The sequence below is a fragment of the Monodon monoceros genome, unplaced genomic scaffold (genome assembly GCF_005190385.1).
Source record: "Monodon monoceros isolate NGI ecotype Baffin Bay Population unplaced genomic scaffold, NGI_Narwhal_1 Super_Scaffold_11, whole genome shotgun sequence".
Lineage (NCBI taxonomy): Eukaryota > Metazoa > Chordata > Mammalia > Artiodactyla > Monodontidae > Monodon > Monodon monoceros.
In genome coordinates this window covers 5,407,293-5,431,713 of record NW_021703767.1, presented here as the reverse complement: position 1 = coordinate 5,431,713, position 24,421 = coordinate 5,407,293, and the positions used below count along the sequence as shown (strand labels likewise).

Here is a 24,421-nt window from a genome sequence, read left to right as displayed (position 1 = left end):
TTCGGGCACTCTTCTTTTACCTTAGTGTCTGTCTTTTGTGGGTTGAGTAGTGTCCCCCCAAAAGATAGGTCCATATCCCAACCCTTGGGGTCTGTGAATGTGACCTGATTTGGAGAAGGGTTTTTGTTGATGTCATTAAGTAAAGGACCTTGAGATGAGATCACCTGAATTTAAGGTGAGCCCTAAATCCTATGACATGTGTCCTCATTAAAAAAAAAAAAAAAAAAAGCAGAGGGAGATTTGAGACATAAAGAAGGGAGACGGCCATGTGAAGATGAGGCAAAGGTTGGAGTGACGGGGTCACAACCCAAGGAACACTTGGAGCCACCAGAAGCTGGAAGAGAGAAGGAAGGGACTCTTCTCTAGAATTCCTGGAGGCAGCACAACCTCACGGACACGTTGATCTCGGACTTCTGTCCGCCCAGAAGAGAGAATATGTTTCTGTTGTTTTAAGCCACCTAGTTTGCGGTAATTTGGTACAGAGGCCACAGGACCCTAACACAGAGGTCCTTTCTTCCTGTCTGGGATGGGCTGGGGGCGTCACAGGAAACCTCTTTGAACATTTTTCCTGTGTGGAACAGTCTCTGCTCCCATCCACCAAGGAGAGGAGGGGTTTTCTCTTTAATGATCAGTAACAGTGGCTGGCACGCTTGTGGATTACGCTGTCCCCGCGCTGTGCCCTGAGCTCACAGCAGCCCCTCTGTGGGCTCTGCTATGAGCCATCCTTCCTTCTCTGCCAAGGCCAAGCCAGAGTCACTTCTCCCAGGTCCCCTGCTCCCTGGGGAAGTGGACAGCTGTCCAGCTGGCACCCAAAGACCCCCTCAGGGCTGGATTGGAGGTGGCTTTTCCAGATTCCCCCCAGGAGGGAGCCAAAGCCTCCTGAGTGCATCTGTCTCCACGGGCCTTCTCGGTTCCCCGCTGCCCAGCCCTCCCCAGCCCACCCTCCCAGAACACTTGACCCCCACCAGGCTCCGTGGAGCAACCCCCGCCCCCCCGAAGTGAATCCACCCCAGCCCTCTGGAGTTTCCATTTGAAAGCGGCAGTGACCCAGGAGAAGTCGAGGGGTCTCCTTTGCTTTGAACTCCAAAGTCACCTGTGTCAGGTGCGCATGCCCTTGGCATCCTGGTGTGTAAACCCGCCACTGCCCCCAACCCGGGTGGAGCCTGGCCCGGCCTGGGTGCAGATTCCAGGAAACCAGGGCCTCCAGACGGACATCGGAACTGACATCCTCAGTGATAACTTCCCCTCTTGCTTTCCTCCGGCTACCTCTCCACTTTGTCTCTCCGTCTTTCTAGTTTGGTTTCCTTTGTGCTGAACCTTTCACCCATGAAGTAGAAGGCATGGGGAGGGGGTAAAGCACAGACAGTGCAGGTGCGAGAGGGTCAGGAGATGGCCGACTGCAGTGCAGGGGCCAGGGCATCAGTGTCGAGTGTGTGTGTGCGCGTGTGCGTGTCTCTGTGTGTGCGCATGTGCACGTGTGATGGAAAGACAGAGATGGGAAGGAAAATCAGAGGGGAAGGCCACACACAGAAAAGGCAAGCGGAGGCACATAGGAGAAAAGGACAGAGTCAGGCAGGCGGCCCCGGGGCTCACCCTCTGAAAGCTGGGAGGGAAAGGACCTGGGGACCCCAGCACTCCCTTCCTTGCCTTCCATCTGCCCTGCTCACCTGCCTGCCTGTACTTCCAGCCCTTCTAGCACCTTCCCAGACACCTAAACCCTGTGAGCTACCTCCCCAAACCCAGAGGAATCCCGCCTGCGCCTTGCAGGCTCTCTCCACCCACCGGCTTTTGTGGGTTTTAATTGCGTGTTTGTGCATCGTCAACAGTCACCCCACTGTGCTCTGCTCCCGAGGCCAAAGCCTATGATGGCCCTTGTGTCAGAGACATGGAGGGACAGCGAGGGGCGAAGGAGGCTGGTGGGGGAAGAAAGCTCCGAGAAACTGGGCTGAGGGACTGAGCTGCTGGGCCAGCCTGGGGTCAGGTGGTGCTGAGATGGAGGGGTGGGGCAGGGGTGAGGTGGGAGGGAGGAGGGCTGGTGGGGAGACAGAGAGACAGAGACAGAGAGAGACAAACAGAGAGATGGGGGAGAGAGAGACAGAGACAGACCGAGACAGAGAGGGAGACAGAGAGACAGAGACAGAGAGAGACAAACAGAGAGATAGGGGGGAGAGACAGAGACAGAGAGGGAGACAGAGAGATAGAGACAGAGAGATGGGGGAGAGAGAAGACAGAGAGGACAGAGAGAGACAGAGGGGTTCAGAGAAGCACACACCCAGAGGGAAGCAGAGGGAAATCATGAAGACACAGGACCAAGAGAGATGAAAGTGAGAGACACAGCGCCACACAGAGAGAAAAGCCAAGGTCACCGAGTCACAGGATGACGGCTAAGAGGACCGGGAAGCGAGCCCTGTGGGAAGGGATGTAGGTTGTAGACCATGAGCTGGCCCTCTCTCCTCGCCTGGCCTCGACAGCCCACCCGCCCCGGGCCTCGCGCTCCCCGGGCATCCCCCGGCCCGTGTCTCATCAGCCACCGCCCACAAACTGCACCCTTCACCCCTGGCTGCCAGAGGAGCCCAGGCGCTGCCCTGACTCACTCCTTGAAGGACGAGAGGTGATTTAGCCTTTATTTCCATGTTATGTCTTATTATTTGACATCATGGGCCATTTCTCATCCTCCTGTCACTGCCCTCTGGGGACCTTTGGTGCCACTAATATCCCCGAAAGTTCACACCAAATAAGTCAGCATCCATTTCTCTGTCGGTCCCTAACCACTTTGCTTCCTGGCGCCATGACAACTCCAGCCCTCCAGCCTTGAACTAGCCTGGATTCCCCTGGCGATCCCACATCCATCAGAAAATACGAGCTCAAAGCTTGCTATCCTGCACCCAGGGGGCCTCCAAGCCCTGCTCTGCCCGACTGTGGGAAAACTGCTGTGTTAAACCTGCCTCTTTTTAGCTGAAAGCCAGAAGACACCCCCCTGCCTTCCTATCAGGAAAGCAAAACTTCCTGAACCTTCTCAATCTATTCAGACTCACATGCAACATTTGAATGCATTTTAGTTTTGGAAGGAGAATGGCAAAATCAATCCCGACTCCGAACAAGAACAGATCAATTCAGAAACCCTGTAATGGACCTGCAGTCTGTGAATCTGGCTCAGACAACGGTTCCCGCCTCTGGCCACGTGCACCCTGGGGAAAGAAAGCCTACAGTCGAGAACAGCGGTTCTCAGGAGGGTGATTTTGCCCTCCAGGGGGCACGTGGCAACGTCCTATGATGCCCAGGGCAGCCTCCACCACAGAGCATCACCCAACCCGATATTATGCGCTGCTGTTGCAAAATCCTAGCTTACATGGTCCAAGTTCCTAATTCCACGCGGATCCTGATTTCACTTTACTTTTACTTGAAAACCATCAGATTCAATCAGAATAGGGAATGGTACTCCTCTGCCTCTCCTAATCCACAAGGAATTACCTCCTCAGTTCTTTGTGGAGGAATGTAAGGGATGCATCCGATGGAACAGCAGTTAGATGGCCTGTGTCCTACCTGACCTGACTAGGGTGGTGGGCTCAGAGCAACGGGCAGGGTGTGAGTGAGAGAGAGCTGAGTCTTGCCTTGAAATCCTGCCTCTGCCTCAAGTAGTTCTGTGAGCCCTTTGAGCTTTAGCTCTTTCCTTTAGTCAAGGGAAATGGGCCTGATAATTTCTAATGAAAACCTGTAATCCTGAAAGAGTCTTTCTTATGCTCTGAACCATCTCACCCGGGAAAACTGGTCCAACACCTGCGAACTTGGAGGTGCTTGGAATTTGGGGATGAATAAGGGACAAATGAATGCGTTTTTGGGAGCCTGAAATTCCAAGGCGCATTGCAATATCCTTCTTCTTCTGGCTGGGCGATTCTTTATAGTCAGCAAATGTGAGAACACTTGCACGCTTTCACAAAAAATTTGTGCAGAATGAAAGTGAAGCAGGGTCCCTGTGGGCTTCAGTCTCCTCTGGGGACACAAGAAAAGGAACTTTCATCAACCTCTAACAAGGTTTTATATCTGTGCTTGGATGGAGCTGGATATTGATGTAAAGGTAAGAAGCCAAGGATGCTTACCTCGACTTCCAGCAATTTCAATATAAACTACACAGACTTGAAACGACACTATGGCATCAAAGAGCTAGTTACAGAGGGGAGCGTGTAGTCCGCGCACACCCGAGGCCGACCAGATCTAACACTTTTCCAGTTTAATATTAATGTCAGAGCAGTAATGAAAACTTGTAAGTGAACCCTTCTTGGTAAATGAATCTTCACTCCCAAACGGCAACCAGGAAAAACTCTAAATGAGTAATGTGAGATGGTTATCAGAAGTCCGCGTCAGTGGATTCTATTGCCATTCTTGGCTTGTACTTGGGAGGCTTCATGCATTTTTAAGGGCTCGTTGTTATTGTGAGCCTACTTGCTGGGGAACTTTAAAAACTACACTGAGGTATAAAGTGGGGCTTTGAGTTTGTTGTGTTCATGATTCTTCTGAAAGAGAGTAATTCTGGATAAAAAGCAGGATTGGAAAATCTGCTCAGAAGGTAGGCGAGCTGGGAACATGTTGGGGCATTTGGAGCCCCCAGTGGGGAAGGGTCCACGAGGGTCACGTGACACCGTCAGGGACTCACACACCGAGGACCCCCAAGGAGGAGCCCTGGCTGGGGGCTTCAATCTGTTCAACTGCGAGGCTAGCAGCCCCGTGTCAATAACCCCGCTCATCTTGACTCATCCCAAGAAGGACTAGTTCACCTGGAACGAGATGATGCCAGGCAAAGGAAATCTATGTTGGTGGAATGTAGGAGGCCAGAGAGTTGGGGCCTGGAGAGCAGGGGGGTCATGACTGGTGGGGAAGGTGGGGCTGGCCTCTCAGAGCCTTGGGGGTCTTTACCCTGAAAGCAGTGGGAAGGCAAAGAAGGGATTTTTAACATGAGGGTGTTGACTGAATGACTTGAATTCTGGCTTGTTGCTTCCTAGTCTGGGAATAGGATGCTTGAGACCTTGGTGCCGTATCCACACGGGACCACACTGAGAGATGCTGGTCCTTGCTGTATATTTTTTACCCTTTGTATATTTCCAGGACCTTCAGGTCGCTACTGGCTTGTGGTGACACCTCACTGGGCTGTGTGTGTGTGTGTGTGTGTTCGTGTGTGTGGGAGGGGGTGTCTGTCTTCCATAAGCTGGGTTTTGCCTTGTTTCTTGGACCTCCTCAATGACCCGTCTTTGGGACACTTTGTCTGCCGTCTGTGACACTATGTGCTATTCTGATAAACAAGGAGACCGTGGGAAGTGTTGGTTTAACATATTAACACTTTGATGTCTTCAGGTAATACCTGGCATGGTATTTTTACAGGGAAGATGCTCAGTAGAGATGGGTTGAACAAACAAGTGTATGACATTTGTGTTTTGGCAGGGCCCTTCTGGAGATGCGGTGGACTTTCCTTCATGGCGGTGAGCCTCTCTGCTTGTCATCCATGCACTGGAATCCAGAGCTGTCTTCTGGTCACTCAGCAGGACACAGGTGGCCATCCTGCCCCTCTGTCACAGGCCCAGGTCTCCCCCTCACTTCCACCCCCTGTAGGCTCCCCAACAATGAGAGCAGAACCACAATATGTCCACCTAGGAAAGCAGCAAGTCGCCAATGGACTCAGAAGTCAGAGAGAATGTAGTGAGAACGAAAGAGAAAATCTCCACATAGCTGCGGCCACAGTGAAACAGCCAGAGCACGTGGCAAGGTCGGAGGAAAGCTCGGCACCTGTGCCCCGTGCAGGGGGGAGGAGATGGCTAGGAAAGGCAAACGCGCTCAGGGTTCCAAGCTTGGGACCCTCAGAAAAAGTCCTGCCATCACTTTCTGTGTCTGAGGGACAGTGACAAAGAACAGACTGAAGTTACAGGCGGGTCCTTAAGAAGACAGAATTGCAAATGCACATCAGAAAGGTTTGGTTTTCTAGGAGGGAGTCAGAATGAGCCCATTCGAATGTTAAGGTCTACCTAGAGCTGCGTGAATACGCGGAGATGTTGCTTCATGGCCCCGGGGGGTCTTTCTGAGTTTAAATTCTGGGGGAGTGTTTGAAAGTCTGCACCTTTCAAACACAGCTTGGATGGAAGGAAACTCTTCCTGTGCTGTGGATGCCAAGCTCATTGCTGTCTGCCAGCCTTTATCTCTGCTCTTCCCTCCGCGTGGACCCGTTTCTCAGGGTCTCTGCCCGGGTCTCCCTGCCCGTCCACCACTGAGGTCTCAGCTCACGTCTCACTGCTTCTGAGAGGACTCCCCTGACCATCTTCTCCTAAGTACCTCCTGCCAGACTTTATCCCCTTCCTGGTTTACTTCCCTTCCCAGTGCTGACCATGATCTGAAACAATACTATTTGTTTACTTGATAAGTGTCTGTCTCCCCCCAGGAACATAAGCTCCTTCCAAGCGGGGTCTTCGTGGGTCCTGTCAGCCGTTGTATCCCCAGCTCCAAAAACAGGGCTAGGTGTGGAGTGGAAGCCAGAAAATACACACTGGAGGAAAGGCGGGGAGGCAGGGGGGGTGGGCGGGAAGGAGCAGGGCCATCTCTAGAAGGGTGAAGGCCAGGGGAACTCAAGCCTTGTGCGTGTGTGTGCACGTGTGCGTGCGTACATGACATGTGCACACGACAGCTGAGAACAAGGCCAGCCTTTGCAGGGGACATGAGTTGAGCAGAGGCTGGCTGGTCCTTCAGGTGGGAGCCCTGTCTCTCACTCCACTCTCTTCTCTCCCTTTAAACACACCCCCCCAGGGGAGCGTGAGGTACGTGATGAGTGGATCCTAAAATTAAAATCCTCAAACTGCTTCGTATAACTGGTTGTTCAGAGAACCAATAAGTTGGTGGCAAGCAACGGCCATTTCCAATCGGAAAACCTCCCCTGCATTCATCACGGCGGAGGAGCAGGGGGTCAGTGAGGTGCAGACGTTTAAGGCTGGGGTCCCAGCGTCTCAGGGAGGAGATCAGAAGGGGTGGACACTGCCCTTGCTGCTGGCGGGGCCGGGCTGCGTTAGGTTGCAGATTTGAAGCTTTAAATTGATTTAAGTAGCTTCCTGCAGTGGCATCTCTTGATTGCACAGGATAAGCATCATGAATAAAGAAGCAGTAGTAATCCAAGAACATCAGAAACTGGTTCCAGATGCTACCTGAAACCGAAAGTAGCTATATCGCAACCGAAGTACTGGAAGCCACCTTGGCCGAGAGGAAAAGAAGCTGTTAAATTTTCCAGCTATTTCTCAGAGGAACAGAGAGTTAGTGTGTTTGCTTTGTCTTTTGTTTTTAAAGATGGAAATAGTTTCTATTTAATAATTTCTAACCATTGTAATATTTGAACCAATCGGCCAATCTTGTCATCTTCACAATCATGATATATTCATTCATTCAATAACATTTATTAAACACCTGCTCTACATCAGACACAACGTTAGGTATATACATTCAATATCATTAAGCTGGTTAAAAATATTTCTTGAACACTCGCTATGCGGCCAGATATCTGCTAGACACCAGGAGAGAAATATACAGATAACTAAGACATATTTCCTATTTTCCTGCAGCCACCATCTGGCCAAATTCATTTAGCTTAGTCCTGATTTGTAGAGAATTTAAAAGCTTGGGGTTGTAAATGGAAAAAAAAAACCCAAAAAACTCATCAGAAAAGAACTGATGGTAAGGAGAAAGATATCCAGAGATTTGGATGACTGATAGCGTCTAGAAACACAAGGGAACACAGGTAAAGACTTTGGTTTGGAAGCCCTGTTCAAGGAACTGCTAATTTTGACACAGTCTCCAGTCAGCAGGATAATAAACTGTAACTTTAGGTTTTGTGCCCAGTGTTGAATTTAGTTCCATTATAAAGGAGGAACAGAAAGGCTTCCAGAAGGATGAAATATTTTTCTAAAAGCATACCAAATGTCCAGTAATAATAATACATCATTTAGAGTGGATGAAACAATGTTTGTGGGCATTTGAATTCATAAGGATTTAAAAAGTTATCCATACCTACAGTTATAAAATCCTTTTAGTCTAAATAGCATATTATGACAATAGTACCTTACTTGTGACCTTTCAGCTGTTCTGATGGATCCAGGCAACAATATCATGAAAACAGTTCAAACATTTTTTTTCAATAGGAATCCAACACGATGAACAACAAGCCATCAAAAAGATACGAACCTTTAATGATTTCAAGACCGGCACACATAGGACCTTTAACCTAGGAGCTGGTTCTACACAAGGGGAAGCATGGCATGTATCTCAGATGGGAGCGTAAAGCATATACTTAACTGGGTGATATTGATACACAAATGAGGCGGACGCTCTCCAGGAATCAATGGCCATGGAAGGAAAATAAACCAAAGAAGGAAGAGGGGGGAGAGCAGCACATCTGCAGACCATCATTAGAGTCACCGTGGGAGCCCCGACAACAAGTCAACAAGGCGACAACAGAAGCTACAACTAATGCTGCTGACGCCTGCATCAGGCGACATACAGCTTACACAAACCCCAGATGGTGGGTGTCGATGCCATGCCCATTTTACATTTGAGCCCATTTTACAGATGAGCCAACTGCAACCCAGCGAGACTAAACAACCTGTCCACTGGCTCATTTTCTCCTCTCTCGTCTTCCTTACTCTCGAGGTTTACAGCCACAAAATGCTATGGCATTTCTCCTACATTTGCTGCATCTGCCTTGCAAATAAATGCCAACAACAGAAAGTCCTTGAATAAAAACACCCACAAGTAAAGTCTTCTCCCTGAGGAGGTAGAGAGCACCGAAATAAATGAAGCTATCCTTCTTGACAGGAGGTTCGTGTGGGTCTTGACTCAGTTTGGAAGATGAGTTGCTGGATAGACAATTCTTATTTTATATATCTTTATGCATTTACAAAGCTCATTTCAGCTTGGCCTTATGCCATAAAGCCCAAAGGAATCGTGGGGATTTAAAATGAAGATATATTTTTGAAATAGAACCTGTAGCAGTGTTCAGAAAATGGGGAGATGAGAAATAAAACTGGATTCCACAAGAATGGATAGGCCAGTGCATGAAGTCAAGTCTACAGACAGGTACTTCAGGGTGAAAAAGAAAAAGTGATTCTTCAGAAGAGAACTACAACCGGCTGCCGTGGTTCGGATCCAAACTAAAGATGTGTTTCATTTGCCCCGTACGATGGTTTGCACGTATCTGAGCAAACACTTGAAAAGTGTGAGTCGCCATATAACACCAAAATTTCTGGCTTCTCTTGAGAAACTCGCTCACACGGCCCCCAGTTTCCACTCGGGATCACTTGGCAGGAGGCTGCTAGAGTCCTTTTCCCCTAGATAGTCACTCAGCTCTTGAATTCTCCATGTCGCCATCCATCCCTTTACCCTGCCCCTCACCTTCTTCACTTACATGATCTGCCAGGCCCTGCAGGTCTTAGGGTTTGCAGCTCCCATCCACACACCCAGAATACTGCTCAAGGCAGACACCAAACTACTGGCCGACCTGACACTAGCTATTTACTGTCACTTTAGGTAACTCAGGGAAGCCAAGTGCCAAAGGCTGGCTCCCTGGTAAGACTGCTCTCCTTCTGAAACCCACAGCACGGCAGTGTTAAAACATCACCCCCATATCTTCGATACTCCTCATGTGGTGGCGCTCTCCTTTTCTAGAATCTGGGCTCCCAGAGCTCTGTGGTTGCTTGAACAACAGAATATGGCAGAAGTGATGGGTCAGTTTTCAGGCCCAACCTTAAGAAACTGGCTATTTCCACTGTCTCTCTTGGGACACTGGCTCTTAGAACTGAGTCACCGTGACACAAGGATGCACAAGACACCTCGTGGAGAAACCTATGTAGGGAGGCTGCGGCCAGCATCAACCCTCCAGGTGAGTGAGCCATTTGGAACGTGGCTCCTCTATCCATAACTGAGCTCCCCCATCGACACGGCCGGAACCGAGATGCGTGTCCCCACGAAGCCCTGATTCAATTTCAGGCTCAAGAACGAAACAAACGATCATTGTTGTTGTAAAAGCTCCCAAGCTTTGGGGCTGTGTGTTATGCAGCAGTCAATAAACAGAAGACCCAGTGTGAGCACCAACAGGGCTTTCACAACAGGCCAGTGTGACTTGGGAAGACGAGCTTCCCCGACCGCTGGTCCACACGTGTCTCGCCTCACCTGGCCGATGCGCCTTCGGAACCGCCATGTTCATCACGCGTCCTCCATCCTGAGGTTTGGGGGGAGATGCGGTGAACCTGCAGATCCCCGATTCTGAAGGGGTGCTGGAGGTCAGACTGTCTGTGTACTCATTTGTCCCTGCCGTCAACTGCTCGGACGATGTGTCTGAGATGAAGCACTCCGTGATGGTGAACTTGGCGTGCCTCAGCTGCTCTTCCATCTTGGCGTGTTCGTAGGCCCTGGCCAGTTCTTCGTAAGTGGAAGAGGCACTTTCTGTGGAGACCATGCTGCTTCGCGCTCGATCTGTGCCGTGCAAAAGAGAAAACAAGACGGGTGATGTGTCACCGTGAGTCTGCACTGACTGGGTGGCGCTCTGGGCTTGTGTCTATTTCTTCCAGTCACTGGGTAGCCCGGCAGGGGTGCCTGGTCTCTGTCTGAGGACTGCCTTTGTCACTGTAAGGCCACCTTCATGATCCTCAGCCATGTGGCCTCGGGGTGTCAACAGAATCTCTGGAGTCAGATGTCCCCAGCCTGGGACACTGCCATAGATCAGTAATACATCCCCTTGAAAAAATTCCGCTTTTAGTTAAGACAGCTGGGAATGCGGTGCAAATGAACTGCAGCGGCCCCTTCCCTGCCCCTGGACCACAGAGAGTCTTTCACTGGCAGGAATGATCTGAACTCTGCACTCAGCTCCTCTGGCCTCTGTGTGGCAGGAAGACAGGATGATGGTTAGAGATGAAGATGTGACTGCACGGAATTGCTCACTAGGCCAAATGACTTCTGACCCTGGGACTCATTCTTTGTGTGTGCCACCCTTTACGGGGACCAGGAAACCTCTAGAACCATAAAAGGAGCATCTTGGGTAGAGGACTCTCTGCATTTTAAACCCACTCAAAAGTTCTGAAGTCACCTCTGTGGAACTCTGAGGTTCTTGTAAGAGGAGTAACTGCCATAAGAATAAACGTACATGGTGACACGCCGCCTTTGAGACTATTTTTGAAGCATATCATCCAGCACAAAAGAAAATGAGTATTAAAATTTCCTACCACTATTAAGTTTAGATATTATTTCTTTTCAAACTTTTAGATTGGTGGGGTGGGCAACCCAGTGCTATTCTTAGGCTCCGTCTTCTCTGCAGAGTGAGATCTTGGTGGTGGATGGTACGGTAGGAATGGCTTACCTCATAATCAACCCCTGTTTAATTGTCAAACGGGTCTGCCATGTTCCCTATAGAGGGTGCTATGACCTTGTCATGTAACTTCAAGTGCAATGTCTTAATCCTGGAGATAGTAGTGGGTGAGATGTCCTCAGAGTATAATCAGGATGATTGTAATCTTGAGGGAGAACATTTAGAAATTTCTATGTCTCTCTCGGCAGGGCAGGAAGGAAAAGGAGAGGGAACAGTGTGAGTCTGAGATCCGGGATGCCTGCAAACTAGACTCCTTTGGCTCTGCTTTGCGGAATCCACTGGACGCTGGACACGGTCAATGCAGTACAGCTGTATCGGTACCTGTTAGGTAAATGGTCTAGCAATTTGAAATTGACCTTGAAAGGGAACAGGTGGGGCCCTGAAGCCCAGGGTGTGGGCCCTACTTGTCCCGGGATAGAGAAGGAGGCACGCAGGCCCTACCTGTGTCTTGGGAGGGGCTGACGCTGTAACTGTCACTCTCCTTGTCCATGGACCCCGCAGCCCTGGGTGTTGGCAGCCTCCAGTCAGTGGTGAGGGTGTGTGTTGAAACGGTGGGGTGGGGTCTGTTGAGGGTCCACTGGCTGGCGTACCGGTTTCTCGCTGTGGGCCCAGCCTTCGCGTTCCTCCTGGTGGTGGGATCTGAGAAGAACCAGAACAAGGTTTGTGTCTAGGAGGGTGGTCAGCCGTGATCATGGTGTTGAGTGGGGTTCTCCCGACCCAGCCCTATGATCCACTCAGCAGGGCTCATGCCTCCAGGAAGCTCTCCCTGACTACCCCTGCCCAGAGTACTGGCTTCCTCTCCTCTATGGTCTGAAACATTCAGGTGATACTTAAGCACTTAGACAAGCCCTGTTGGGGAAGAATATCAGATTTGGACTCAGGACTCCAAATGGATTTGGGTCTTGCTTTTGGATCTTAATAGTTTCATGACCCCGCCTTGTATCACTTAAACTTCCTGAGAATCACCACCTTCTGTAAAAGGAGAGAATTCAGCCAAATACGCTCCAATGTGGTTTCCTTTCTACAGTGTTACCTCAAGGTGTTGTTACAGGTTGAATTGTGTTCCCTGCAGAAAAGATATGTCCACATCCTAACCGCAGAACCTCAGATTGATCTTATTCGGAAATAGGGTCACTGCAGGTGTAATTAGTCCAGATGAGGTCAGACTGGAGTAGGGTGGGCCCTGGATCCAACATGACTGGTATCGTAGCAAGATGAGGAGACAGACAAGGAGGGGAGAGCCCCGTGGGGCTATGGAAGCAGAGACTGGAGGGCTGCAGCTGGGCCAAGGAGTCCGGAGGCCACCACCAGAAACTAGGAAGAGGCGAGGAAGGGTCCTCCCCTACAGGCTTCACAGGGGGCATGGCCCTGAGGACAGCTTGAGTTTGGACTTCTAGCTAGCGGAACTGTGAGAAAATGAATTTCAGTTCTTTTAAGCCACCCAGTTTGTGGCACACTGTTGTAGCAGACCCAGGAAAGCAAGCAGCTGTCTCCTGTGTAGATTGTTGTCTTGTATTCACTCACTGCCTCGAGTATGACTTTTGTTCATCAACTAAATTGCAAGTCCTCAGAGCAGAGGGAAGAGGGAAGACCCCCTTATGTCTGAACACTTTCTTATCCCTTTGCACATGGTAGCATCTCTTCAATGGAACTGTCTGAACTGTGACCAAGACTTGGGTTATTCAATGTGGAGAACAAAGGGCCATCGCATATCTGGATGTCACAGGTCTCCCATCTTCAGAAACATAGAGGTTTATGGACACACTGGATGGAGCCAGATGGGTTTCATTGTCTCTAAATTTGGAAACAGAGGCAAGAGGTCAAGGGGGTGGACTGAGTTCTTAGCTCAACTCTTAGCTAACAAAAAACATGTTCCAACAGTACAGAACACTGGACACTGCAGTTGGCAATGTTCCCTTTTCTAGAATTCTGTGGAAAAGGGGAGAGGCTCAGTTACCTGGAATGATTTTTCTGGGGCTCCAGCCTGAAGGCAACATAAGGTCCTTTTCCATTTTTGAATTCTCTGCTTTTCAAAGAGGAACTTTATGCAGTAGTATTTCGAAAATGATCTGGCCACTTCTAAACACAGCAGTCTGTACTGACTGCTTATCACTAATGGAACAGTTTTGCAGGAACAGAACTGAGAGGGACAACCTGTGGCCTGATGACACCGACTCACTTATGTGCCTTCCTGAACCTGCAAGTCTCTGCAGGACAGGGGCAAGGGCGTTCATCCTCCAATCATCCCACAGAGCCCACTGTGATCCCCGGCACACAGACTTCCCTGGATGAATACACATATCTCAGGGCGGCTTTATGGCTGACACAATGGGAGCTCAGGGAGGAGAAGTGACACAGCTATTAAGTGGCAGAAACGGAGCCCAAGACCCCACCTGTCAGTCCAAGATTGCCCATTACTTGGCCATGCGTGTCCTCACCCTTGACACCTAGGAGTCCTGGTGCTGTATCTGCATGATACTAGCTCATTTATGATTCTAGGCAGGGTCATGGGACCCGACACTTGAAAGTGGTGAAATGACTTTCTTTTTAAATTGGAGGATTTTCCTTTTTGCCAGTTTCTAGTTATCGGACTTTGAACCTAATCCATCACTCTACAATGCTGGAGAGAAAAGCCTAATGCTGGCAGCTCAATCGATACCTATTAAGATTTCCTGGGTCATCAAAATGCTCTGTCTTGGTGCATAATTCTCGGGGGCATTGATTTTCAGCCTCATTTCATCCGTTACTTGCAAAATTCCACGGAAGACTTTACTGGAAGGTTCTTCATGGCCTTGATTAGAATGTAAATGAGTTATGCTGGAGAGCCAAGCTCTCTGGACAGCAAGGTATAAATGATAATTGGGTTTCTCTGCTGAAATGCTAGGAAAGAGATCCTCAAAGAGATAGAAAAGCATTCTCCTGGGTAGGAGGCTAAATGTCTTCCAGGCACTGTGGATGTGATAAGTGGAGCTTAAAGAGTGGAGCTTGTTATTTAAGTACTAATGAATCTTTTCCAGAAAATTACCCAGTCCCTTACGTAAGTTTTGAGGGTTCTTATTTTTATTCTTCCTTAAGTTTCCTGTAAGTCCAGCTGTGGATCAGTTTTACTCCTGGCCTGGATGCTTGTGGAAGAGGGGGTCAGTTTGATACTATCACTTCCGGGACACAATTTCCTCAACTCCCCAAACCCTCACCTGTGTTTCCTCCTGTCAAGCTCACCCACCAACTGTGGGGCAGAGACCTTGCCCCCCTCCATAGCCCCTTTTCCTACTGAGATGACCCTATCTGGAGAGTTCCATGGTCAAGTGGCACGATTCAAGCCAGAAGTCTTTTCAAGTTAACTTTGTTCATTATTCCCCACCCCCTCTTTTTTTTTGTTTTTTTCCTAGATGAGGACAGCTTTACCAGTGGCCTGATAATATTGGGAATATAGGTCATGATATTACTTTCCTTGAAATGCACTTCGTTCTGTTCTAAGCAAGCATTCTACAGGCAAAATTGTCCTTGTAGGTAGAATGCTCAGGAGTTGACACATTTTTTAATAATCAGGTTTTTGGAGCTGTTTGGTACCTGAATTGAACTTTTCTGTAGCATAGTTTCTGAGATAGCAGCTAAAATAAAAATTTTACTTGGATTCCACTCAGTGGCCTCCTTCGTAGACCTTCCTAGTTAATCTATTAACCAAATAAATGTTGGGGTTTACGGTCCCTGCATGGAAAGTATTTTATTTGGGTCCCCAGCATCCTAATATAAATAAAATCTAGTGATGAGGCATTATGCTTGCTAAACAACAAATGAATTAGGGGTAAGTGATATAAATAATTCTTGGCCTTTCAGCATTGGGTCTGAACCTGAATTAAGCTTTTGCTCGTTGAATCAAATTATTTTAATTATCCTGAACTTGGGATGAGAAGATTTGGTGGATAATAAGGTCATAAAACATGCCATGTATATAATCGGCTTTCATTCCTTGCTACCGGTTTTCATATCTTACAGATACTGAGGCCTTGGCTTTGCACGATGAATTTACCAGTTGTCTCATAGACAGGGTGAAACGGGGAGCCTGAACATTCCTATCATTCAATGAACAAATATTTATCAAGGGCTTATCACACACCGGACTCTCTTCACTGCCATCAGGTATTTTCCAGCAGTGTGTTGAGTACCATCCCGGGTAATAGAGTGTGCGTGTTTTCCAACGTCTCAACAAGAAAGATTCAATCCGTCTTGTAAGCTCGTCTTATTTAATATATATGTGAAGTCTATTTTGTCCCTCAGCAGTCCTTACAGAAGCATCATCTCTTCTTAGAGGAGTGTGGAGGGGTTGAGAGTGGGGCTTCGGGGTGAGTGTCTCTTACTTTGGTCCAGCTTTACTACTCGCGGGCTGTGACCTCACTGGTGTGCCCGTTGCTTTCCTCTCTGGGACTGGTGGGTGACGACCTTGCCCACCATCAGTGCTGTTGTGAGACATGTGTGACATTAACGAGCTACAGAACAACAGGCACGTGGGAGGCATCAATCAACCTGGGGCTTAGCCCATGACTCCTGAGTGACAAACACTTGACATGGGATGCAGTGTGTCCTGTGTAATGAAGATGGTGACGGGAGATTTGATGGGTTGACCAGGAAGGCTGGAAACTCACTTTCGAGAGTTTGACAGGAAAAAAGCCATGAAAAATCATAAAACTAGATGCTGGAGAATTCCAGTGATGCAGAAGGGTGCCCACTGGTAGTAACCGGTAAGGATGGGAACCGTGTCCTATTTGTTTTCCAGTCCAGCCCTGCGTGGTGAATGCTTTTTGCAGGAATGAATAAATGATGATGGATGGATGACGTCCAGGTAAACATGACAAAACAAACCCGGGTCAAATCTAACACTGATCACCTCACATGTCTTTGTACCCTTGCACATTTTGTAAGTAAAAAGGTTGGTTTAAGTTCTCCAAGGTGATGACCTCATTGGTAAGTTTCTGCAACATCCCGGGGCTGACTCTGTACATGTGGAAAGAAACACTTCTAACTGGGTGAGGCGATACAGACACACAGCTGATCAGATGTCTCAGGAAAGGGAGAACAAAGAGAGGAAAGAAACTGGTTGCCCGACTCCTGCTGAAAATACTACACATCGTTTCTTTTCCATCCCCGTTACTCTGATTTCAAAACTTCTGACATAAGTATACATACGGTCGCTCAGTATCTAAATGTATTTACTGAAGGTCTACTGTGTGTTGGACCCTCTGGCAGCAGCTGGGGAGACCCGCGTGAACAGAGACCCAGCTTCCAAGTGTGTCCTAACCCACGGGAGAGACGGGGACGTGAACAGAGACGTGGACACAGCCACGGTATGTGTTTTCACATCTTGAAAGAGAGGTACAGCAAATCATTGCGAATTCTCCCGTCCTTGTAATAAGAATTTGTTGCAACTCTTTGGCAAACTAATGCAATGCTTAGAAACATAACTTCTGCAGAACAGTCGTGCTCATGTGCGAGCAACGTATTTTAGATGTTCTTCTTAAAAATAAAAGTTTCCTACAATAACAACAAAATTAGAATAGAACAAGAATGTCTTTGGTAGTTGAGGAAATAGGCTATAAACCAATCTCTACAAATACGCCAGACTGCAGTGAGAGGAACCTGCCCCAGGGGACTGAGGGGATGCAGGTGTAACACCTGGGCCCAGGTGACAAGCTCTGGGTACAAGAAGCAAGCAGAGGACTGGGCTGCAGAAAGCTCAAGGCTTTGGACTCCTGTGCTGATCTGCTGGGGGGTGAGACACCCACCGTTTCTACTTCCAAATAAAAAAACGCAATGCCTTTAATCCCTCGTAATGTGGTTTTGGAGAAATATTTAATACAACAAAATGATCACAATGGAATATTACTCAGCCATAAAAAGGAACAAAATTCTGTCATTTGTAGAGATGTGGATGGACCTAGAGTCTGTCATACAGAGTGAAGTAAGTCAGAAAGAGAAAGACAAATATTATATATGAATGCATATATGTGGAATCTAGAAAAATGGTACAGATGAACCTATTTGCAGGGCAGGAATCGAGATGCAGACGTAGAGAACGGACATGTGGACACAGTAGGGGAAGGGAAGGGTGGCATGAACTGGGAGATTAGGTTTGACATATATACACTACCATGTGTAAAATAGATAGCTAGAGGGAACCTGCTGTATAGCACAGGGAGCTCAGCTCCGTGCTCTGTGATGACCTACATGGGTGGGATAGGGGTACGGAGGGAGGTCCTAGAGGGAGGGGATGTAGGTATACCTATAGCTGATTCACTTCATTGTACAGCAGAAACCAACACAACATTTTAACGCAACTATACTCCAATTAAAAAAAAAAATGATCCCAAAATCTTTACTAATGGAGAACATTCTGCAGATGCTAAACGAATAATTCTATTTTTTTGGAACTAGAGACTGAGGAATGAATTTGTGTAGATTTTCCAAGTGTTTGTAAACACTATTTAATGAAGTTCATCACCAATGAAAGAAGCGTCTTTCCAGAAGCTGTAGCGGTTTGGTTTCTGTGGGATCTGATCATCAGGCAACCCCTGGGCGAGCATCCCAACACCCTCAGAACGGGTTGCAGACGTGGGACACTAGCCTGTGAGGCCTGAAAAACCAGTCTGGCTGTGTCTCTGGCTCGTCCTGTCCGCCTTCCCTGTCCCCATTCAGGTCCCACTTCTGTCCCCAACGTGCTTTAGAGTCTTTCCCGTACCGTTCCTTCTGTCTGGCAGGCCGACTGACTCCTGCCTGGGACTCAGTGGAGGTCTTCCCCAAGCCTCACACGGAAGCAGCCCCTACCCTGGTCCCCACGCCTCTGGCCGACTCACCATCTCATCATTCTGCTCTATCTGTCCCTCGTACTTACTAATAAACAACGCTTTCGCTCCTTGTTTCACGTTTGACTTCCTCCACTCAGATGAAGCGAATGTCTTTTTGCACCTTTCGAGGTACCCCAACCCTGGGCACTGGCCATATGTGAAGTAACACCTTCATGAATACTTCTGAGTCTGAATGAAGGAATTCTTAAAGCTTCCCAACTGTGCCTACACCGTCAGAGCCGTGAGGCCATGAGAGACTGAGGCCGACACATCCCTTCCGCCAGCCTCCTGCCTGAGGTGAGTGAGAGACGCTCACCTCTCACTCGTTAGAGCTTCTGCCTGTGACGCAGATGCATGTCTCTGTGGATATTCTGAAAGCCATCAAATCAGCCCTCCCTTGTTCTGGGGCTGACCCGGCAGCTAGAAGCTTCCCTGTGCTTTAGTTTCACTGCCTCCTGTCCGGCCTTGACTGTTTACGACTAGCCTTTGTGCATCTCTCTGCCAGCTGAGCATTGGCAGGGAGCTGGAAATGCAGACTCTTTTCACCTGCTGTGCGATGAGCCCGGCAGGTTTGAGGGCTCCTGCAAGGCTGCGCTACTGTGGACACCTCCTCCCAGGCTCTATGTGACACACGCCTAACACTTGGGGGAGTGTTTCTCAATGAGGGGTCCAGGCAACCAGCAACAGAATCACCCCAGATGGCTGTTATAATGCAGATTCCCAGGTCCCGCAATACACCAAGTGGATCTGAATCCCTGGGGGTGGAAGCCTGGAACGAGTATTTTAAACAGGCACCCTGGGTAATTCTGATGCACACAGAAGACGGGGAGCCACTCCCTGGGGCGCCTGTCCTGTTTCCTCTGCCTCTTTCCTATCCTGCTGTTAAGGTCTCCATTAACTTCCACTCTGATGGGGACAAAGGCCTGCTGAGGTCAAGGATCCACTGACAGAAGTCCCCTGGGTCTGTAATCTTTCCCGGGTTTAATAGCCATAAGTGGCTCAGAAAGCCATCAGTGCGGTGTCCTGAAGTAGCCAGGAGCAGGCCCAGGCAGATCACGATGGAGAAGCCCATAGCTGGAGAGAAGTTCAAGGACCTGGGAGCACCTTCTAAGAGCAAAGGTCTTAGTCCTGTGCACTCCTTCGCAAAGCTAATCCTCACTCGTGTCCCGTTCGTGTCTTCAGAATGTGCTAATGTCATCAGAGAAGGAAGGACGCGAGGTTACACAGAAGGGAGGAATAAAAGATTCCTTCAGAATGTTCTTGCAAACGACTCTTCAGATGAATTTCAGTAACCGCTAGCGCCGTTTTCCTGCATAGTACAATGCTACTTAGGAATCATCCAGTTTGCTTCAGGAAGCTTCAGTGCATTTCACAAATGCCTTCCAAGGCAGACATTCTAAAGAACAGCTATAAGCATAATATTTATTTTTCTAATTATAGCACTCTACTCAAGAATGTAAAAATGTTTTCAAAGAGAGTGACTAATGATTTAAAAGCTAGCATCAAAACTTCCAAAAAGATAATAATCGGGACATCAATTTCTCAGTCTTTAAAGAGATTTAGGAAAAATCTAAATTATGAAGGAATAAGAATATCTAATTAATAAGCTCTATATACATATTAGGGTATTTAATTTCATCACAGTAATTAATTTCCATATAATACGGATCCAAATCTTAATAACTAAACCAAACAGAATCCCCAGATTAAGCAGAACTATATTCTTCTCAAATAGTGAGGTTCAGGAGAAAAGCATAAGCTCGGAGGACATACAGACCCACAGCTGAATCTTGGTTTCACTACATAGTATGCGTACAACTTTGGGCTGTTTCCCTAACTTCTCTGAGATTTGTTTCCTCATCGGTAAAATGGGAGCTCTAATATCTACTGTATAAGTAGGTACCTGACAGGGCTGTTGCAAAGATAACAGACTGATATCTCCTTTCTATCCCAGTCCTGGCACAGAGGAGATACTCACTAAGATTAACTAACTTCTTTTCCTGTGTTGTCTAAATAAAAAAAAATAAATACCTGGACCTGAAATTTCTAACACTTCCTTAGTAAACCAATACCAAGAGTTATTGGCTTCAACCGATACGATTTTAATAACAGCTCAGATCAAACAATACAAAGTCAACGTCCCAATCAAAGATGTCATCATCCCTACTTGCTTCTTAGGCACAGAGCTGAGAAGCCCCACATTTTATTGCACAGCCATGGAGCACGAATGCATTCTCAGCACTGGTAACACCCACAGAGTTTAAGTGATGTGTGACCACTCACTCGTTCCCGGCCGAGCGTCGGAAACATCCACCAAGGGCCCGGTGGCCTGCGACACTGACTGGTAATGGACCGTGTGTGTCACCGTCAGGGACTTCTGTTTCGCTGCCTCTCCGAAGTCAGCATCCGTCAACAGGACCGTGGAGCGATCGTCTGCAGAATACAGGAAGCCAGGGACAGTTATACCCCCTGTTCAGTGACTCCCTGGCTGCCTCTCTCCTCGGTACTTGCATTATTGCTCATGGCAACAGTAACAACCTCATCTCATCCAGCAAAAAAAAAAAAAAAAAAAAAGAAACCCAAAATATTCAACCACTGTATTAGAATTACTCCAGAATGAAAAAAAATAGATTATCCTTAGGGGTTGACTTAGGAGCATGACTTAAAGAGAACGACCGCAGAGAAGGGTCTCCCCCCTCTCCTGGGGCTTGGTTTCTTCTCATTAAGCACACATGGATCTGGGGAGGACGACTGGATGGCTGTCCATTTAATAGAGTTTGGGGTTTATGCGTTTGTTAAAAGCTCACCCGAGACACCACCGGCCATGTCAGCATCGCCCAGGGTTGAGGCTGCCATTTCAAATAAGCTCTCTTTGAGGAACAAGAAAAACTGCCCTGCGGTCATCTATCCCAGGGTCGCCTCTCATATGGAAGATGGCAAATGTTCAAGATGGGGCATGGGGGGAGGAGAAGAGAAGGGCCAGTCTTCAGAGTAGACTTGATTGATTCCTTGATTTTAACTGTTCTGAGGTATATGCCTTTCCTTCCCAACTCTCCTGAGCTTCAGTGACTCTAGGGCATTCTGTAAATTGACTTCTCAAAATGACTCACTTGTCAGACTTCCCAGGACCTACTGGCACAGGGCACTTGAAGGTTAGGGAAGCCTGGGTGCAGATGAACGCAGAGCATTTTAAGCCTTTGAGGAAGGAGCAGTCAGTCGGGCTGCGTGTCATGATATTTGGCTGTCTCAGATTTTCATTACTTTCTTGTGATACTTTTCACACTTTCCTAAGAGCTTTTTGACTCCAAGGGAAACTTTCGTTAGGGTATATGGAGTTTTTCATACATTTTTAAGCACTGCCGGCTGGGGTGATGTTCGTATGAGTTTATCAGTCGCCTGGGACCACACTACAGCGGGCTTGACACTGAACGGTAATGCGAAAGTCATGAACAACACAGCTAGACTGCTGTGCCCAAAAAAGGCTCTGAACAGAACGAACCTTACAAAATCCAATTACTCAGGCTCTGGCAGGAAAGGAAAACCTCTTGAAGTCAGAATAAAATTTCTGGGCAGAGAAAAAGAGGAAGGACTGCCAGGAGGTCTGCTGACACCCGTACAGCCCAGATCGGTGCCATGGTGGGAGCCTGGGCTCGGCTTGGGTGTCCCGCCCTACATCTGTCCCTCCACCCTCGAATAAGGCGGCCTTTCCACGGAGGTGGGTTCTTATAATTGGACCTGGTATCAGAGGCCCGACATACATTCGCTTTCATCCATTGTGGTTTCTATCATGTAGCCCCGCTGAGAACACGCCAGAGTATCTGTGGGGCTGGGTTTCCAGTTTTATGGGACATTTCGGGTGCCTGTCAGTTTGTGAGGTTGACCATCCATTCTGGCTAGAAATTAATGGCTCTCCCGTATTGGATTCTTGTAGGCAGAGCCCAGAGCGTTTTAAAGCATCATGTCTCTACTTCCCCAATAATTAGAAGATGCCATCGACCAACTGTCAGGCACCACCGGGAGGTAAACGACTCTTGGTGATGAATGATCCTGCAGCGAATGTGCTATATCTCTGGCTAAGGGTCGTTATTATGTACGGAAACGACGGGCAGACCTTCCTCTGGTGTTTGGTCAGCAGTGACTAGCTACTGGGAGGTAATACACCACTCCCAGGATCCGCCTAGAGACCTGTTTTAACAGCTGTAGGCAGAGTTATTAACAAGTCTGGTGAGAACATTTAGCAAATGTGTAACTGTATTATAAAGTCATAGGAATTACAATTTGATTTTGGAACCGATGTTTCAAAGGAAATCTTAGTTTTAGTGCCCAATTCACTGGGTTCAATAAAAGAGATTCCAGATACACTACAGAAAAGGTAATGAGAAACAAGACATGGTGCCGTGCCCTGAGGTGAGGCAGCTAATTAAATCTTGTGTATTTCAGGATGAGTAGTGAGCCCTCATACAACATGGTAGTATTTAACTGAAGTTGGTTGATCGAAGGTCACATTGGACATGACCAAGCTGTGCTAAGTGCTGTTATGCCTGAACCAAACTTGAATCCTGCACGGGCAGCCCAGGTCTTAGAATTTAGGAGCCATTAGGTCAGACATCCCCACTGTTCTATTAAAAGACCATAAAAGCAGGGCAGGGTCAAGGGGCAATGGAGGTGTCCTGCCGATCTGGCCACTCATCACTGCCTAATTGGCAGGAGGTATGGAGGGTACATGCCAGGAGTTGGGTGGTTTTAGCCAAACCACAGGGAAGGGTTGTCCTGGGACCAAGTGCCAGCAAACATCTTCCGGAACAGACACAGAGTGAAGTTCAAAGAGTGGCAGTCTAGGAAACCTGCCTCAGAGTCTGTTTCCATGAGTACTGGGGGGTCCAGCCATACTTCTAAGGTGAGGAGTTCTGGGAAGTAGCCTGTTGATACGGAGGAAGGTGACGCCCAGTCACCAAAGGTGAAATCGGTGGCCAGGTGGGGGACCTGCCCTGGTTTTGCTCCTGTCTGTGTGACCTGCAAGCTACAGAACCTCTCGACGTCCCAGTTTCCAAGTAGAATCTTTTTCCTATGTTGTTTGGGAGGCGTAAGTTAAATAATCCACATACAATGCTTATAAAAGTATGTGAACTTTAGAGCACTCTTAATAAATGTTAGCTATTCTTCTGATCATTACTGCAGTGGAAATACAAAGTCTCTGATTCTGGAATAAATAGAACCATCTAGACAGGCAGTGTGGACAGCGGACTTCGAGTGGAAAGAGGCTGGAAGGAGTTAGGACACCTGGGTTCTGGGTGGACAGGCCACTGAAGCTCTCCGGGTGTCTTTTGCGATCGTGAAACAGGGGAGCTGGGACTTTTCCAGAGCCCTGTGAAGGATTTTTATGAGGTGCCAGGGGGTGGAGAAAGATGTCCTTTGCAAAGACATTTGTAGAATTTAAAATTTTTCTTTAATAAAGGCCTTATTGGAGTTGAGGAGGAGCTCATAAAGTGGATTTCCAAGACGGGGTCTTAGTGTACAGCCCTTCTCGGTTTGCTTGATTATAAATGTTGGTTCTTTGGGGTGGTACCAAGAGACTCTCCAGGAGAAAGCCAACTTGGGACAGAGTTGGGGTTCTCTCAGGTGAACTCTGTGGTTTACATAAGTTCATTTCCCCCATATTTGCTGGTACTTATTATTCTCCTCAATAACAGTTGTCTACCTTCTAACTTCTTTGCTCATGTAGCATTCAAGATGTCCCCATGTCTAATATTTCCCATGGCTCAGGGTTTGGGCTGAGAGGGCATGGCTGTAGCAGCCACATTGTGTAAGGCAGCAAACAGGACACCTTACCAATGGTCTCCATTGTGTCTCTCTCTTCAATCAAAAGCTGAGCCCTGGGTATGTCAATGTGCATCCTCAGGGTTTGCTGTTGCTTGCTCAACGTGTCTGAAGTCCGGGTATTCTTACTGGGAATAAAAAAGAGGGATGCATTAACAAATTCAGTTCAGTGTTACCCTAGGCCAACATGTGCTTGTACACCAACTTATTATCTAATTATGTGGGGAGGGGAGGGGAAGACACACCAGATAGATTTTTTTTCCTTCATTCAAATGATATTTCTTAATATTAAATTTCAGCGGTCAGTTGTGAGGTTCAGAAAATACCAACTGTCAATAAAGATTGGTTCTGCATCTATCAATAGAAACTTTGGACTTTCCTATTT

General features: G+C 48.0%; 1 protein-coding gene across 1 annotated transcript in view; it reads right to left on the bottom strand.

Annotated features, from left to right (window-relative positions):
- DSCAM (DS cell adhesion molecule) overlaps nt 1-24,421 on the bottom strand; it is a 744,700-nt gene that overhangs the window by 8,070 nt on the left and 712,209 nt on the right. The window contains exons 31-34 of the mRNA XM_029214644.1: nt 24,049-24,164; nt 20,503-20,652; nt 11,822-12,019; nt 10,189-10,491 (exon numbers count right to left, since the gene is read on the bottom strand). Coding sequence (XP_029070477.1) covers nt 10,189-10,491; nt 11,822-12,019; nt 20,503-20,652; nt 24,049-24,164 — 767 coding nt within the window. The remainder of the gene's footprint in view (nt 1-10,188; nt 10,492-11,821; nt 12,020-20,502; nt 20,653-24,048; nt 24,165-24,421) is intronic.